General features: G+C 36.0%; 1 protein-coding gene across 4 annotated transcripts; it reads right to left on the reverse strand.

Moving 5' to 3' along the window:
• Positions 1–1,807: 1,807 nt before the first annotated feature.
• On the reverse strand, positions 1,808–13,996 carry LOC129395618 (RNA-binding motif protein, Y chromosome, family 1 member F/J-like). 4 transcript variants are annotated; one of them, XM_055107079.2, is made up of 11 exons: positions 13,888–13,996; positions 13,300–13,403; positions 10,164–10,341; positions 8,101–8,253; positions 5,974–6,088; positions 4,909–5,019; positions 4,364–4,474; positions 3,817–3,927; positions 2,785–2,895; positions 2,610–2,698; positions 1,808–2,109 (listed from the first exon to the last, which is right to left on the reverse strand). In XM_055107079.2, the coding sequence occupies exons 1-11, from the start codon at positions 13,994–13,996 to the stop codon at positions 1,808–1,810; spliced, it is 1,494 nt and encodes a 497-aa protein (XP_054963054.1). The 4 variants fall into 4 exon arrangements, with proteins under 4 accessions (XP_054963054.1, XP_054963055.1, XP_063458077.1 ...); XM_055107083.2 differs by having other exon boundaries at positions 2,097–2,111; positions 2,617–2,698; XM_055107080.2 differs by lacking the exon at positions 2,785–2,895.
• Positions 13,997–14,532: the final 536 nt, after the last annotated feature.

Raw genomic sequence — 14,532 nt, forward strand, 5'->3', positions numbered from 1 at the left:
CCTGAGCCTCCCAATTAACTGCAACGTACTACAGGCAGGCACCACCATGCCCGGCTAATTTTTGTATTTTTGGTAGAGATGGGGTTTCATGGTGTTGGCCAGCCTGGTCTTCAACTCCTGTCCTAAAGTGCTCTGCAAGCCTCGGCCTCCCCAAGTGTTAGAATTAGAGACCTGAGCCATCACACATGGACAGTAAGATACAAAAGACTCGGGGGATTTATCTTTTCACTTCATCCTCACAATGCTACAGGTGAATGAAAACACTTCATAACACGAATAACTCACCTGAAAATCAAAGTTGGTAACTTCTCCCTTTAAAATTATTTGTAAACTTACCCTATAAAAATTGATGATTGTGTCAAAATTTTTCAAGAACATACTTCCTCCTTGCGGATTAGTCTGTCAATTGTAAGAATTATGGACTGCAAAACTTCTGGAACTTGATGTATTTCATTTCTTTAGTTTGTATAATCAGGAAAATTAATTCATTTAGTTATTTCGGTCTAAATATTTTTATCATTCAATGATGTCTTAAAACTTTAAGCAATCCCGTCGGAAACTTTATGCTGTTGTTTATGTTTTATACACTTCACTTTCCTCTAAGTATGAGGTTTAAAGTGTTTCCATTCATATTATCAATTAAATACGATAGGCTGACAGTGGAGGCACATGCCTATGATCTTAGCACTTCGGGAGTCTGAGGAGGTTGGATCAGGATTTTAAGAACAGCCTGGCAAACAAGGTGAAACACTGTCTGCACTAAAAATACGAAAATTGGCCCAGCTGTGCTGCACACATATCTAATACCAGTTACTCAGGATGCTGAGGCAGGAGAATAGCTTGGACCCAGAAGGCAGCGGTTGCCATAAGCCAAGACAGAGCCACTGCACCCCAGCTTCGGCGACAAAGCTACACTTCATCTCAAAAAAATGTGATACTATCCCAACCACTCTAGATTATTCCTATCTCTAAGAACATATTACTACACCATTATTTACAACATCCATTGGCAAAATATTCAAGACAAAATTAACGTGGGTACCTCACAAGACAAAACACTTACTTTCCACTATTTAAACTACGAACATTTAAATTCATTATGGTATGCACCTGAGAAACTTAGCTGGTTCACTTCTGATTTAGGTTAAAAAAGAAAGTTTTCATTACCGTTATCCTCTTCAGTCACAGAATGCTTCACACAGAATGTTCTGGATGTCTTAAACTTTAGTATCAATACATCTAATTATTTCCTTTGACCTGTACTATTCCTCTAAAAAATAAACATTTTATGGTGAGGCAGACAGTTTTGTAGTCTTTCTGAAGACTTCTCCAACATTTTAACCTTGTTAGTTTTTAAAGAGAAACAGCCTAATTAGAAAACTTGAGCAGCTTGCAAGGGCGACATAACACATCCCTAATTTTGCATCTGTGTTCAAAGAAACAAAGGAAAACGTACAACAAACTACACAATTTACTCTCCTATTGAATTTGCTTTAAGCATGTGCGGCTAACCAATAACACCAGGCATCTTGCAGTACATGTAAAATTTTATTGTGAAAATTTTAAGGTAGATATTACATCTAAACACTTTCCAAATAGCATCAACAAGCATGAAATTACTTTGAAAACAATTCCTTTTCCTTTGAATACCTCAAAAAATTCATGGAGGAAGTCAGTATCTACCTCTCTCCACAAAACCAACATGTTTCTGTCAGTAATATGCAGGTAACGATGCAGAAATAACATTTCAATTTTTGATTTGCAAACAAGGTTTGGTATGCAATAACTATTATTTTGAATGCTTGCTTTAATATCTGCTCGAGTCTCCTTTTTCAGATCGACTCTCCCCACCATCTACTATAGATGCCACATAACTTGAGCTACCATATGCTTCACGAGGATCAGGGAGCACCCTACCCAGAGAAGGCGGATTCCTTTGGTCTTTTCTGCAAACATGCTCACGATCACAATAATGAAAATCACCACAGCTCCTTGAGTAACTCTCCCAACTTCTGCCATATCTATCTCGTGTATTACTATATGCATGGCAGGTGCTTCCACCATAAGACATCCGAGGCCCTCGTGCAGGTGGTGCATCATGAGACGTCCCTGCAGGGTTGATAAAATAATATGTGGGACTACATTTAAACATTTTTACTGCTATCATTAAAGCATGAATTAGTTAAAGTACTATTTGGAAATATCTGCTTTCCTCCGCCTTTGTTGACAGGATATTAATCAAGTCTTCAATAGTCAGAAGGTTTTATTTAAGAGAAGTGTAAGAGTAGTATTTTGCAGCTTAACAAACTTAATTCTAAAGTAAATGCTCAGTCACATTTTCTTAACGTTAACTGAAGTTCTCACCTTCATATCATTCCCTAGGCTTTATACTGATAATGAGTACCAGATAAGCACTGTTTATTTTATTATTTGTGCACAATGATGAAAATGAATAAATATGTTTCTGGGATGATCAAAAAAAAAAAGAATACTCAATATTTAAACATGTTGCATATGTCCTTTACAATTTTCCTTAGAATTTCATTAAAATAACAATCCGGTCTATTAAATAAAATTCTGTAATTTACAAATCCATCCTGGACCCTTACCGTATCCCTGAAATGCATCTCTATAAGAACTTCCACGTAGATGTTCAGAATGATCTCTACCAAGGGCCTCACCGTAGCCATCGTGATAACTAAATTGAAAAAAAAAAAGTCTTTTCAATTTCCGAATGAACAATTTAAGAAATCCATTTGATAAATCCAGATAACATGACAGTACCTATATCCTCTAGAGGAATGTTCATCCCAACTAGAATGACCATAATCACGGTATGCATAGTCTCTAGGTGGTGGAGTATAATCCCTGGTTTCTCGGGAACTTGGACTATTTCTGCGTGCACAAGTTTAAGCAAGGAATGTTAAATTGTCAAATTGTAGTATCCAAAATAGAACTACATTACAACTTAAACACAGTTAAATTGCCAACCATCTAAATAAAATACCCACAGATCCCAAATGCCCAAAATGCCCAAATGCCCAAAAAGCACATGAAACAGATACTGATAATCAATGATGCAGGAAATGCATTTCAAATAAAAAAGGAGCTTCCACACTTCACACACACACACTGGAAGGGCAATAAATTTTCAAAAGCAGGAAATAACAAGTGTTTGAGAGGATGTAGATAAATTGGAGCCCTGACACAATGTTATTTGGAATGAACAATATAAGAAATCTATTTGATAAATCCAGAAAAAGTTACAGTATCTATATCCTCTAGAGGAATGTTCATCCTGCATAGAATGACCATAGTCTCAGTATGCCTAGCCTCTAGATGGTGGAGCATAATCCCTAGTTTCTCGGGAACTTAGATGATTTCTCTGTGCATAAGTTTAAGCAACAAATTTTAACTTTTCATCTTCTAGTATCGAACACATGACTAACTTACAACTTTAAATTAAAAGGCCAAACATCTAAATAGATATTTCTCCAAATAAAATAGGCAAATGGCCAAAAAGCACAAGGGACAGATACTCATATTCAGTGATTCAGAAAATGCATTTCTTTTTGTTTTATTATACTTTAAGTTCTAGGATACATGTGCATGATGAGTTAATGGGTGCAGAAAATGCATTTCAAATCCAAAATGAGATATCATATTTCACACACACAGATGAATGGCAATAAATTTTCAAAAGCAGGAAATAAAAAGTGTTTGAGAGGATGTAGATAAATTGGAGCCCTGATACAATGTTAGTTGGAATGAACAATTTAAGAAATCTATTTGACAAATCCAGAAAAGGTACAGTACCTATATGCTCTAGAATAACTTTCATGCCGACGAGAATGACCATAATCATGGTAAGCATGGCCTCTAGATGGTGGAGGATAATCCCTAGTTTCTCGGGAACCTCGATGATTTCTGTATGCATAAGTTTAAGCAACAAATTTAAATTTTCTACTTCTAGTATCTGATATATGACTAACTTACAACTTAAACAAAATTAAAAGGCCAAACATCTAAACAGATATTTCTCCAAATAAAATGGGCAAATGCCCAAAAAGCACATGGGACAGATACTCATATTCAGTGATTCAGAAAATGCATTTCTTTTTTTTTATTATACTTTAAGTTCTAGGGTACATGTGCATGATGGGTTAATAGGTGCAGAAAATGCATTTCAAATCCAAAATGAGATATCATATTTCACACACACAGATGAATGGCAATACATTTTCAAAAGCAGGAAATAACAAGTGTTTGAGAGGATGTAGGTAAATTGGAGCCCTGATACAATGTTAGTTGGAACAAACAATTTGAGAAATCTATTTGACAAATCCAGAAAAAGGTACAGTACCTATATCTTCTGGAATAAGTTTCATGCCGACGAGAATGACCACAGTCACGGTATGCATGGCCTCTAGATGGTGGAGCATAATCCCTAGTTTCTCGGGAACTTCGATGATTTCTGTATGCATAAGTTTAAGCAACAAATTTTAAATTTTCAACTTCTAGTATCCGATATATGACTAACTTACAACTTAAACAAAATTAAAAGGCCAAACATCTAAATAGATATTTCTCCAAATAAAATGGGCAAATGCCCAAGATGCACATGGGACAGATACTCATATTCAGTGATTCAGAAAATGCATTTTTTTTATTATACTTTAAGTTCTAGGGTACATGTGCATGATGAATTAATGGGTGCAGAAAATGCATTTCAAATCCAGAATGGGATATCATATTTCACACACACACACTGGAAGGGCAATAAATTTTCCAAAGCAGGAAATAACAAGTGTTTGAGAGGATGTAGATAAATTGGAGCCCTGATAGAACGTTAGTTGGAATGAACAATTTAAGAAATCTATTTGACAAATCCAGAAAAAGGTACAGTACCTATATCCTCTAGAGGAATGTTCATCCCGATTAGAATGACCATTATCACAGTATGCATAGCCTCTAGATGGTGGAGCATAATCCCTCGTTTCTTGGCAACTTGGATGATTTCTGTGTGCATAAGTTTAAGCAACAAATTTTAAATTTTCAACTTCTAGTATCCAATACATGACTAACTTACAACTTAAACAAAATTAAAAGGCCAAACTTCTAAACAGTTTTTCCCCAAATAAAATCGGCAAATGCCCAAAAAGCACATGGGACAGATACTCATATTCAGTGATGCAGAAAATGCATTTCTTTTTGTTTTATTATACTTTAAGTTCTAGGACACAAGTGCATGATGAGTTAATGGGTGCAGAAAATGCATTTCAAATCCAAAATGGGATATCATATTTCAAACACACATTGGAATGGCAATAAACTTCAAACAGCAGGAAATAACAAGTGTTTGAGAGGATGTAGATCAATTGGAATGCTGATACAATGCTAGGTTGGAACGGAACATGATGCAGCTACTATGGAGAAATGTGGTGGTTCCTCAAGAAAACAAACATCATTATCATAGGACCATGCAATTCCACTCATATACACCCAGAACCGAATAGGCATACTCAAACAAATATTGGTGCGTAGAAATACTCGGGTGGAAACAACCCAGATAAAATAATGGGTTAATAGCTTGTGGAAGGAGTGAAGTGCTATGATGTAAATGAACCTTCAGGACATCATGCAAAAGGAGAGGAGACAAATACAAAAAGTCATGTAGTGTTTGAGCACATTAACATTAAATACCCACAACAGGTTAAGTTCAGAGGCAGAACACTGACTGGTGTTATCTAGCAGCTGAGGAAAAGGAGAAACTGGGAGGGACTGCTTAACTGGTAGTTGGAGTTTTAATTTGGAGTAATGAAAATGTTCTGGAAGTCGATGGAGGTAGTTGTTGCCTGGCACAGAACGTATTAAACACCACTTAACTGTTCACCTTATAATATTTAATTTTGTTATGTGAATTTCATCACCACAGAAAAAAAAATCAACTGTGTTTTTTAATTTTTCCTTTACCCATCGTTAGTTGCATAACCATCATATCTTGGTGACATGCGATCATTTCTCCAGGAAGATATTGTCCCTCTGCGTGGAGGAACTCCATAATTCTCTCTTCTTTGTGACATGGGACCTTTAACATTCAAATGATGGAACATTACGTAAAGAACACCAAATCTGAAACGCTATTTTCTCTTCTCTCAAACAACTTTTTTAAATTATTTCTTCTATGACTCCATTCTTTGTTTCCTAAATTACTAGACAGACATGACACTGTGAATATTTCTCATGGCTTTGGATAATCCCATGGCTTCCACAAGGCCAGTTCTTCTAATGAAGCTGAAGGCAAACATTAATGCTTAGGTAAAAGTTCATTTGTAATGGTTAATAACTACTTAGTTCTTATTTTCCTTTTCATGTAAATTACTGATGACTGTGAGTGACACAGGGAAAACACGTAAAACCATCAAAATCTTCACTGATTTTAAAGTTTACATACATTGTCCTTTCTCAGCCAAAGAAGGTAGATTTTCCAATATCATTCAGTCCATCTCACACACACATAAATACAGCTACCTTTAAATGACTATATGCTAAATGTTTACATAAAAGTTCTTTATCTCTAACTGGTTGGCTCTATCTTAAATGTTGACAAATTTAAATGTATTAGTGAAGATTTTCTAATGATGGTCAGGATTTGCTTTTACTGCAAAGAAAGCAATGCTATGCAAGGGGTCATTACAACATTGTTGCTATTTCAAAATAGAAAGTTTCTCCTTTAATATATTCTTCACTTGCTATTCCTTAGAGGTCAGTGTTTCACATATGATACCTTCACTGGCTAATTTTCCAATGGAAATGTGTTGGCTTGGGTATCCTGAAGCCAATAAATACCTCCTTTCACCGATACTCTACGTATGAAATGTAAAATTGAAAATGGCAGTTTTTAACTTCCTCCATATGTGGATGGAGGACTAAGAAAGAATTTTAATTTGCTCTGCTTAAACTTCCTTGCTAAGAACTTTTATTTATTGTCTTATTTTCTTCTGCTCAGTCTGCAGTCTTACAATTCTCAAAAGTATTACTTGCATTCAACCCTACTGCTCACCTCATGTTGCTTAGTTCTAAATTCTCTCCTCAAATAATTTCAAATCTTACACTAAGGACCTTGTGTTAATGTTTAAACATCCCGGTACAATCTCAATTACTGATTTACATACACCTATATTTCACAACTCTGCATTTCTGTGATATCCACTTAATTTAAGAATTTTGGACTCCTACGTGTCTACCTCTCGAGCCTTAAATTTATTTTTAAATCATATTTAAGCCCAATGACTCCTTGTCTGCTAAATGCTCTTGTAGTTCTTTTGAATCTTCATGCAAGCAGTGAGTATGCCTTGCACATACGCATTACTGAGGTCTCAGAAGCTGGATGGCCAGGCTTAGCGGCTCACACTGTGAGTGAGTGTGGAAGGCTGAGGCAGCTGGACCGCTTGAGCCCCAGGCTTTAACATCAGTTTTGACAATGTAGTCAGATCCTCTCTCTACAAAAACATAGGAAAAAAATGTAGCTAGGTGTGCTGCTGCATGCCTGTAGTTGCAGAAACTCGGGAGGCTGAAACAGCAGAATTGCTTGAGCCCAGGAATTTGAGGCTATAGTAAGCCGTCATCTCACAAATTTGAGGCTATGGTAAGCCGTCATCTCACATAGTGCACTCTCACGTAGTAAGAGCAAGACTCCAACCCGGCAAAGTCACCAAACAAGCAATTTTTAGAATGGGACACCAGGGGACTTAGGAAATGGAAGAATTAATTACATCAAGAAGCCTACCATCAAAGAATACTGCTAGGAACTTTTAGAAAAATTAAGGGGAATTTTCTAGCCAACACAGGATTAAAAGGAATGTTGGCCTCACTCTAATCACTTCTTTGATCTGCAATGAGAAGCTCAAGTATTTCTTCAACATAAATCTGAAAGGTACCTAGTGAGATAGAAACTATAATAAAAGCTATCAATCAGCAATTATGCTCACGTATGTGTCACTTCCCTTTTGTTCAATGAACTTAAAGCTAAGCATTCAGGTAAAACGGCTCATTTTCAGTCATACAAAAACTACGGTCTTTCTGTCAGGTAGCATTTACCTTGGCTTCCCATCCAACTACTGCTTCTTGCCACAGCAGAAGGAGCAGATTTTTTCAGAGGAGGACCTCCACTTCTTGAAGATGGACCTCTTTTAACTGGAGTGAGTCCCCTAGAATAACTCATCTTGAGATCAGGAGTGTATCCACCATCATCTGTATTTCAAACAAAATCTTTTTAGTTAACTAACATCACTGTTTCTTAAATGGCTAAGTTTTAGTTGTTTACAAATATTTTCTACATTTTATAACAAATTCACATTTTGTCTAAACTAATAAAATTAGCATTCCTACATGGTATTAGTACACTTCAAGCAATAAAAGTTCATTTAGAAAACCTAGAAAGGAACTCAAGTATCATAATATATCGGTATGAGGGAGAGATGTGGGAAAATGGGGCGTGAACAGGGCAGAAACCTATCACTAAAATATCTAAATATAATAGGCATAAAAATATTAAAAGAAAAATGATAACTGACTGTTTATATCCTTCTGTAATGAGGAAAAATTTTCAAAGCACATCATAAAGATAAACTAATTTCCATTCAAAGAAACTCAAATATTTCCAATACCAAGAAGTCACATATCAGGAAAATACACTGTCTCTAAAATTTGTTAACACAATATAGAATTCTTAAAATTCCCTTATGAGACACTAATTTTCAGATGAGACTATGCTGAATTTTAACAGTCTTTAAGAATTGCATATTCGGTAATATAAACATTTTTATACATCTACAAAAATGTAGATATATGCCAATTGCCAGGTGGTGTTACAGGTTAGAATTTATATACACATTCTCGTCCGTGGCAGAGTATAATTGAACCTCACCCTCAAGATCAGTGGAGACAAAATAGCCATGAAGCTATGCATCTTAAACTGGAGCAAACACTGCAATTTCAACTTGAAAACAATCTCCAATTAATTACACGTCTGGTTATTAAAACTCCAAGTTAATTGTTAGAGTTTTGAAGGTTGGTTAATAGATAATACAACTTAACCAACAGGTTTATTTATTTATTTATTCAGATGCACTCTTGCCCTATCACGCAGGTTGGAGTGCCATGGCATAACCTTGGCTCACTGCAGCTTTTGCCTCCCAGGTTCCCGTGATTCTCCTGCCTCAGCCTCCTGAGTAGCTGGGATTACAGGTGCACGCCACCACGCCCAGGCAAATTTTTTTGTATCTTTAGGAGAGACAGGGTTTCACCATGTTGGCCAGGCTGGTCTGGAAATCCTGACCTCGTGGTCCACCTGCCCTGTACTCCCCAGGTGCTGAGGTGACAGGCGTGAGCCACCTCGCCCAGCCCATCCAACAGTTTTTTTTTTCCTTTTTTTTTTAAATATATGGTTTGTTTTTCTTTTGGATGTAAAGATGGACCCCTCATTTCTATTAAGTAAATCACTCATAAATATCATTTTCAGTGACTCAGCCTCCAGCAAAGAAAGATTCATACATATCTGTGAAACCGTGGTTTTTAGAACTTTCCAGAGTCACACACTCTTTTCAGAAATTAAAGTTCTACATTTCTTCAATTGAAAATGCTTTATGGCAGGCCAATGTACAAACTCTCTGTATCAAAATTACAAAGCAATACATTTGCATAGATGTTTCCACATGTAGACACAAGAAAACAAATACTGCAAAATCAATCTTCAGTATTCAGTTACTTTTTCCTGTTGGAAAATTTTAAATATTACATCGTACTTTGATAATACAACTGACACGAAGTTCTGGGCCCTAAAGTAGAAAACTCTAAAGTATAATGAATATAAATGGGTTCTGCAGAAAACCGGTTGAGTACAGGCAATCAGCATTCACAAACACAACCCAGTTTCAAATGTGTGTTACTTCAATGCAAACTTACTATAATTTTAAAACAAATGTTAGATATTAGTTCAATCATTCTTCTAATACGCCTTTAGTACTTAGAAATAAGTTTGCTTATTATCAATAAGCTAATTTTCTCTTCATACAGGAAATAAAAAAATTGAGAAATTTCGATATCGTCAAACTTATTTTCTTTCAGTCCTATGGTTCCATCTTTATATTTTAAAACATTACCCAGGTGTCCTTCATGTGAGGGAAGCCACCCTCTTGTTCCTCCACTGCTTCCTCTTGCAGATCTCAGACTTCCTGAAGGGCTTCTGGTTCTCGAAGAAGCTGGTGGTCTCCGCCTACCATCACTTTGAAAAGATGGTTTCTTGGCTTGTTCTACTTTTATTGCTTTTCCATCCAAAGACTAGAAGTATTAAGGGTACTATCAATAACACTGGCACATTTAACGTATGCACATTTTACAAACATTTTTACATCAACTGTAGTTCAATTCGAGGTATTTTCTCTCAAAAGGAAACTTTTTTTTCTCCTAAAATGAACACATCTTTCGCAATGCCAAATTTGAGACAGTTACTGAGCACATGCCTTCCATTAAGGGATCAAACACAAATTCTATTTTTCAAATTCCTTGAAAACTTCTCCATTATTAAAAAAAAAAACCTCAAACATAAAAAAAAAGATTGACCCATCACACATTCTATGGAAGAATGTGGCACATCTGTTTTTTACAATATATAATCCACTTCATCTTTGTAGTCACATCACTGATTTGAAAGTTGCAATGTCCCAACGAAACTTGTGTCATTTAAAAAAAAATGAGCTTACTTTTTCAGAGTGATTAGTCACATTACTCATTATGAGTTGTTTCTTGTTGGATTTGCTAACACTTACATAAAATGTCCCCATATGATTTACAATTCTATATTGACTCTAAAAATGTTTCTGTAAATGTGATCCTTGTTTGATCTCATTAAGTTTTCTTGCCTTACTCATTTCTTACCTTGCCTTAGACGTGCCCCTAAAAAACGAATCTTAATATAGTACTTCAGGTAATTTCTCAGAAATGCTTAACTATCCTAATTAATTTCATAATAACATTTTTCACTGTAATCTTTTCTACAGGCCACAGCAATTTTTGAAAACAGTTCAGCTAATAATGCGATTTTAAAATTACATGGCTTTTGTTATTTGGAGGAAGGACTTAAATCCCTGAACAAGACCCCTTGCAGCCACATCGCCCGTTGTTCCTACCTTGAAACTTCTTTTGTTATTTCTGGGCTCAAAATATTTTCCCCAGATTTGCCCACGGCTGCTTCCTTCCCAGTGTTCTGAAGTCAGCCAAAATTCCTTAACTGTTAATTCCCCCTGAAAACTCGAAGAACCTCCTTTATTGGCCATCTTAACATTAATGTGCATACAACATTCATAGTTATTTTAACACAATAAAACATGTGAGATGAAGTAATTTAGAAATAACGTTGGCTGGGCGCGGTGGCTCACACCTGTAATCCCAATACTTTGGGAGGCCGAGGCAGGTGGATCATGAGGTGAAGAGATACAGCTCATCCTGGCTAACAGGGTGAAACCCCATCCCTACTCAAAGTACAAAATTAGCTGGGCGTGGTGGCACGCCTCTGTAGCCCCTGGTACTGGGAGGCTGAGGCAGGAGAATCGCTTGAACCCGGGAGGCGAAGGTTGCAGTAAGCCAAGATGGCCCCACTGCAATCCAGCCTAGGGCACGCAGCGAGTCTCCATCTTAAAAAACAAACAAACGAACAAAAACTTTACACAAATTATCTGCCCTTTTGCTTGAAAACTAGAGGGAAAAAAGAAATTATCATAGATTCCTATACAGAAGTCAAAATTATCTCCATACCTACCACAAAGCCATGAACCAAAAGCAACTCTCGGTTTCTACCACAGCTTGAAATACTAATTTATAAGGGTGAATAAAAATGTACTTTCTGCTATGTGACAGGAAGTGTGCTAGATGTAACAGAAAGAAAAGCAACTAGCAAGACTTAAATATGCACTATATACAATTTCACGATCAATAGATTAATACATAGTACAGCGAGTAGAAAATACCTACAATACGCAATGAGGAAGAAAATATGAAATCTAAGTGGTTTTTGAAGCATAAATTTTATTTATGAGCCATACACAGGGAAGGATAATTCTCAAGAAGTCTAAAAAAGCACTTTGGGAATAGCGTGAAGACTAACAGGACCTAAAAACAGGTTGGGATAATGTTATTTATTTTATTTATTTTTTGTTTTTTTGAGACGGATTCTTGCTCTGTTGCCAGGCTGGAGTGCATCGGCGTGGTCTCGGCTCACTGCAACCTCTGCCTCCTTGGGTTTAACCGATTCCCCTGCCTCAGCTTACTGACTAGCCGGAACTACAGGCACACACAACCAGATGCAGCTAATTTCTTTTTTTTTTTTTTTGTATTTTAGTAGCGACAGGGTTTCACCATGTTGGCCATTATGGTTTCTTTCTCCTGACCTTGTGATCTGCCCGCCTTGGCCACCCAAAGTGTTGGGATTACATGCATGAGCCACCATGCCCGGCATGATTGGGATAATGCTATAAAGCAAAAAACACTAAAGAGCACAGAATGGAATGCTCTTGACTACAATGTAAAGGAATTCAATAATTAATATAATTACATAGAAGTTTAAAGCTTAAGTAAACACACAATCTCTAGATTTAAGACTCAACAGGACAAGAGACCATTGGTTCAATCAGAACAAGTCCTCAAACACACTGGGGAAATGAGTAATTAGCTATTCATGTTACATAAATTACTCTGGTGACAGGAAAGAAATGTCCTTAGGAGAAAAAGCAAGCACGGAGCCAAGAATGCCAGTTACTTCTTCTGTTATCTGACTTCAATGTTCTCATATTATTTTCTATTTTCAACTACTTAACCTTTCCGTAAATGTAAGGGTCTTATTTAAATACACTTTTGCAAGAATATATTTTCATAAAATACATTCTTCAAGAAGGAAAGAGTCTTTCCTTCTTGTGCATCTGTTATTAATAGCATTTAATAAATATTGACTTATTACTTTCATTTACATGAGGGTTCCTTTTAAGTTTTAAAGCTCTTCAAAACCTTTTAAAATCTATTTGCACTCATATCGAAATACAAAGATAGAAAAAGGTTACCAAATATTAATTTATAGAATGTTAATTCCAATACCCTTCCAACTACACTTGCACGTATATGGCACAAAAAAGAGGATGGCTTCATATGTCATTCTACTATCTTCAAAAGTTTAGTAATATTAAAAAGACCTAGAAATATTGTTAATTGAAGAACAGAGTTAGAATATTAGTAATAAGGGACTCTTACCTTTCCATTCATATCTTTGGCAGCATTCTTAGCATCTGCAGGGTTCTCAAAAGTAATAAATGCAAAGCCTCTGGATTTGCTGGTTCGATCCTTTATCAAAAGAACTAAAATATATGAAAACATTTTACATTCATATAATGGACTCATCAAGGTACTCACCATCTAAAGGTTACATCAAACTAAAAAATAATTGCATTTCACATCACTATTATGGTTCTCAGTACTCAGTCACCCCTACAGTCAGTCTAGTTTATTCCAGTTTGTTTCGGAACTCCACAGCACATTTACTTTCCCTCATTTTCCTTTCTAAGTAGTAGGTTATCCTTTCCACAGAACCTTAACCTACTACTATGAGAATTTTCCAAATATCAAACGGATACTACAAAATAAGAGTTTAAAATGCATAAGGCATTTTAACGTAGGTATACAATGAACTTCGAAAAAATATATTTTTTCAAAACATATATATATAACATACATATTTTAAACATACATATTGAAATATACATGTGAAAATACACACACACACACACACACACACACACACACACACACACACACACACAGAGACACGGTTTTAAGAGTTACCTTCTGATATGGGACCATGTTTCCCAAATACTGCTTTAAGCATCTTCTCATTGGTTTCTCTATTGAGGCCACCAATGAAAAGCTTGCCAGGATGATCTGCTTCTACCATTGTGCTGTAAATGGTAAAAAATTATCTATATTTAGATATAAATAAGCTAAAAAGAGAAAATTTTATTACGTACTGTGCTGAAAACCCAAGTAAAATTCCCTTCCCGAGGCTGACATCTTTTTAGTATTTCTTACTTTATATATGTAAAATTTGTAACACTCAGAGCAGAGGGGCACTAACTTCATGGACAAATGCTGCATTTTAGTATGTACCTGACAAAATCTCACTTCTAAAAATTAGATAAGAAAAGCTATTGTAATTTTCCTCAGTTGCAATATGAAGAATGTCCCCATTTAAATAATTTTATTTGAAAAGAATCTATTTATGAGGTACAGTGTGATGTTTTGCATATTTTCTTTCTTGAGATGTATGTCTCCTGTTGCCAAAGTGAACTGCTCACTGCAGGCTCTTCCACCCAGCCTCAACTGATCTTCCTACATCTCAGCTTCCCAAGTAGCTAGTACTACAGGCGCTTTCTACCACAGCTGGGCAATTTTTTGTATTTTTAAAAATAGACAAGGGTTTCCCCATAGTGC

This window comes from Pan paniscus, chromosome Y (assembly GCF_029289425.2).
Source record: "Pan paniscus chromosome Y, NHGRI_mPanPan1-v2.0_pri, whole genome shotgun sequence".
In the NCBI taxonomy this organism is placed as follows: domain Eukaryota; kingdom Metazoa; phylum Chordata; class Mammalia; order Primates; family Hominidae; genus Pan; species Pan paniscus.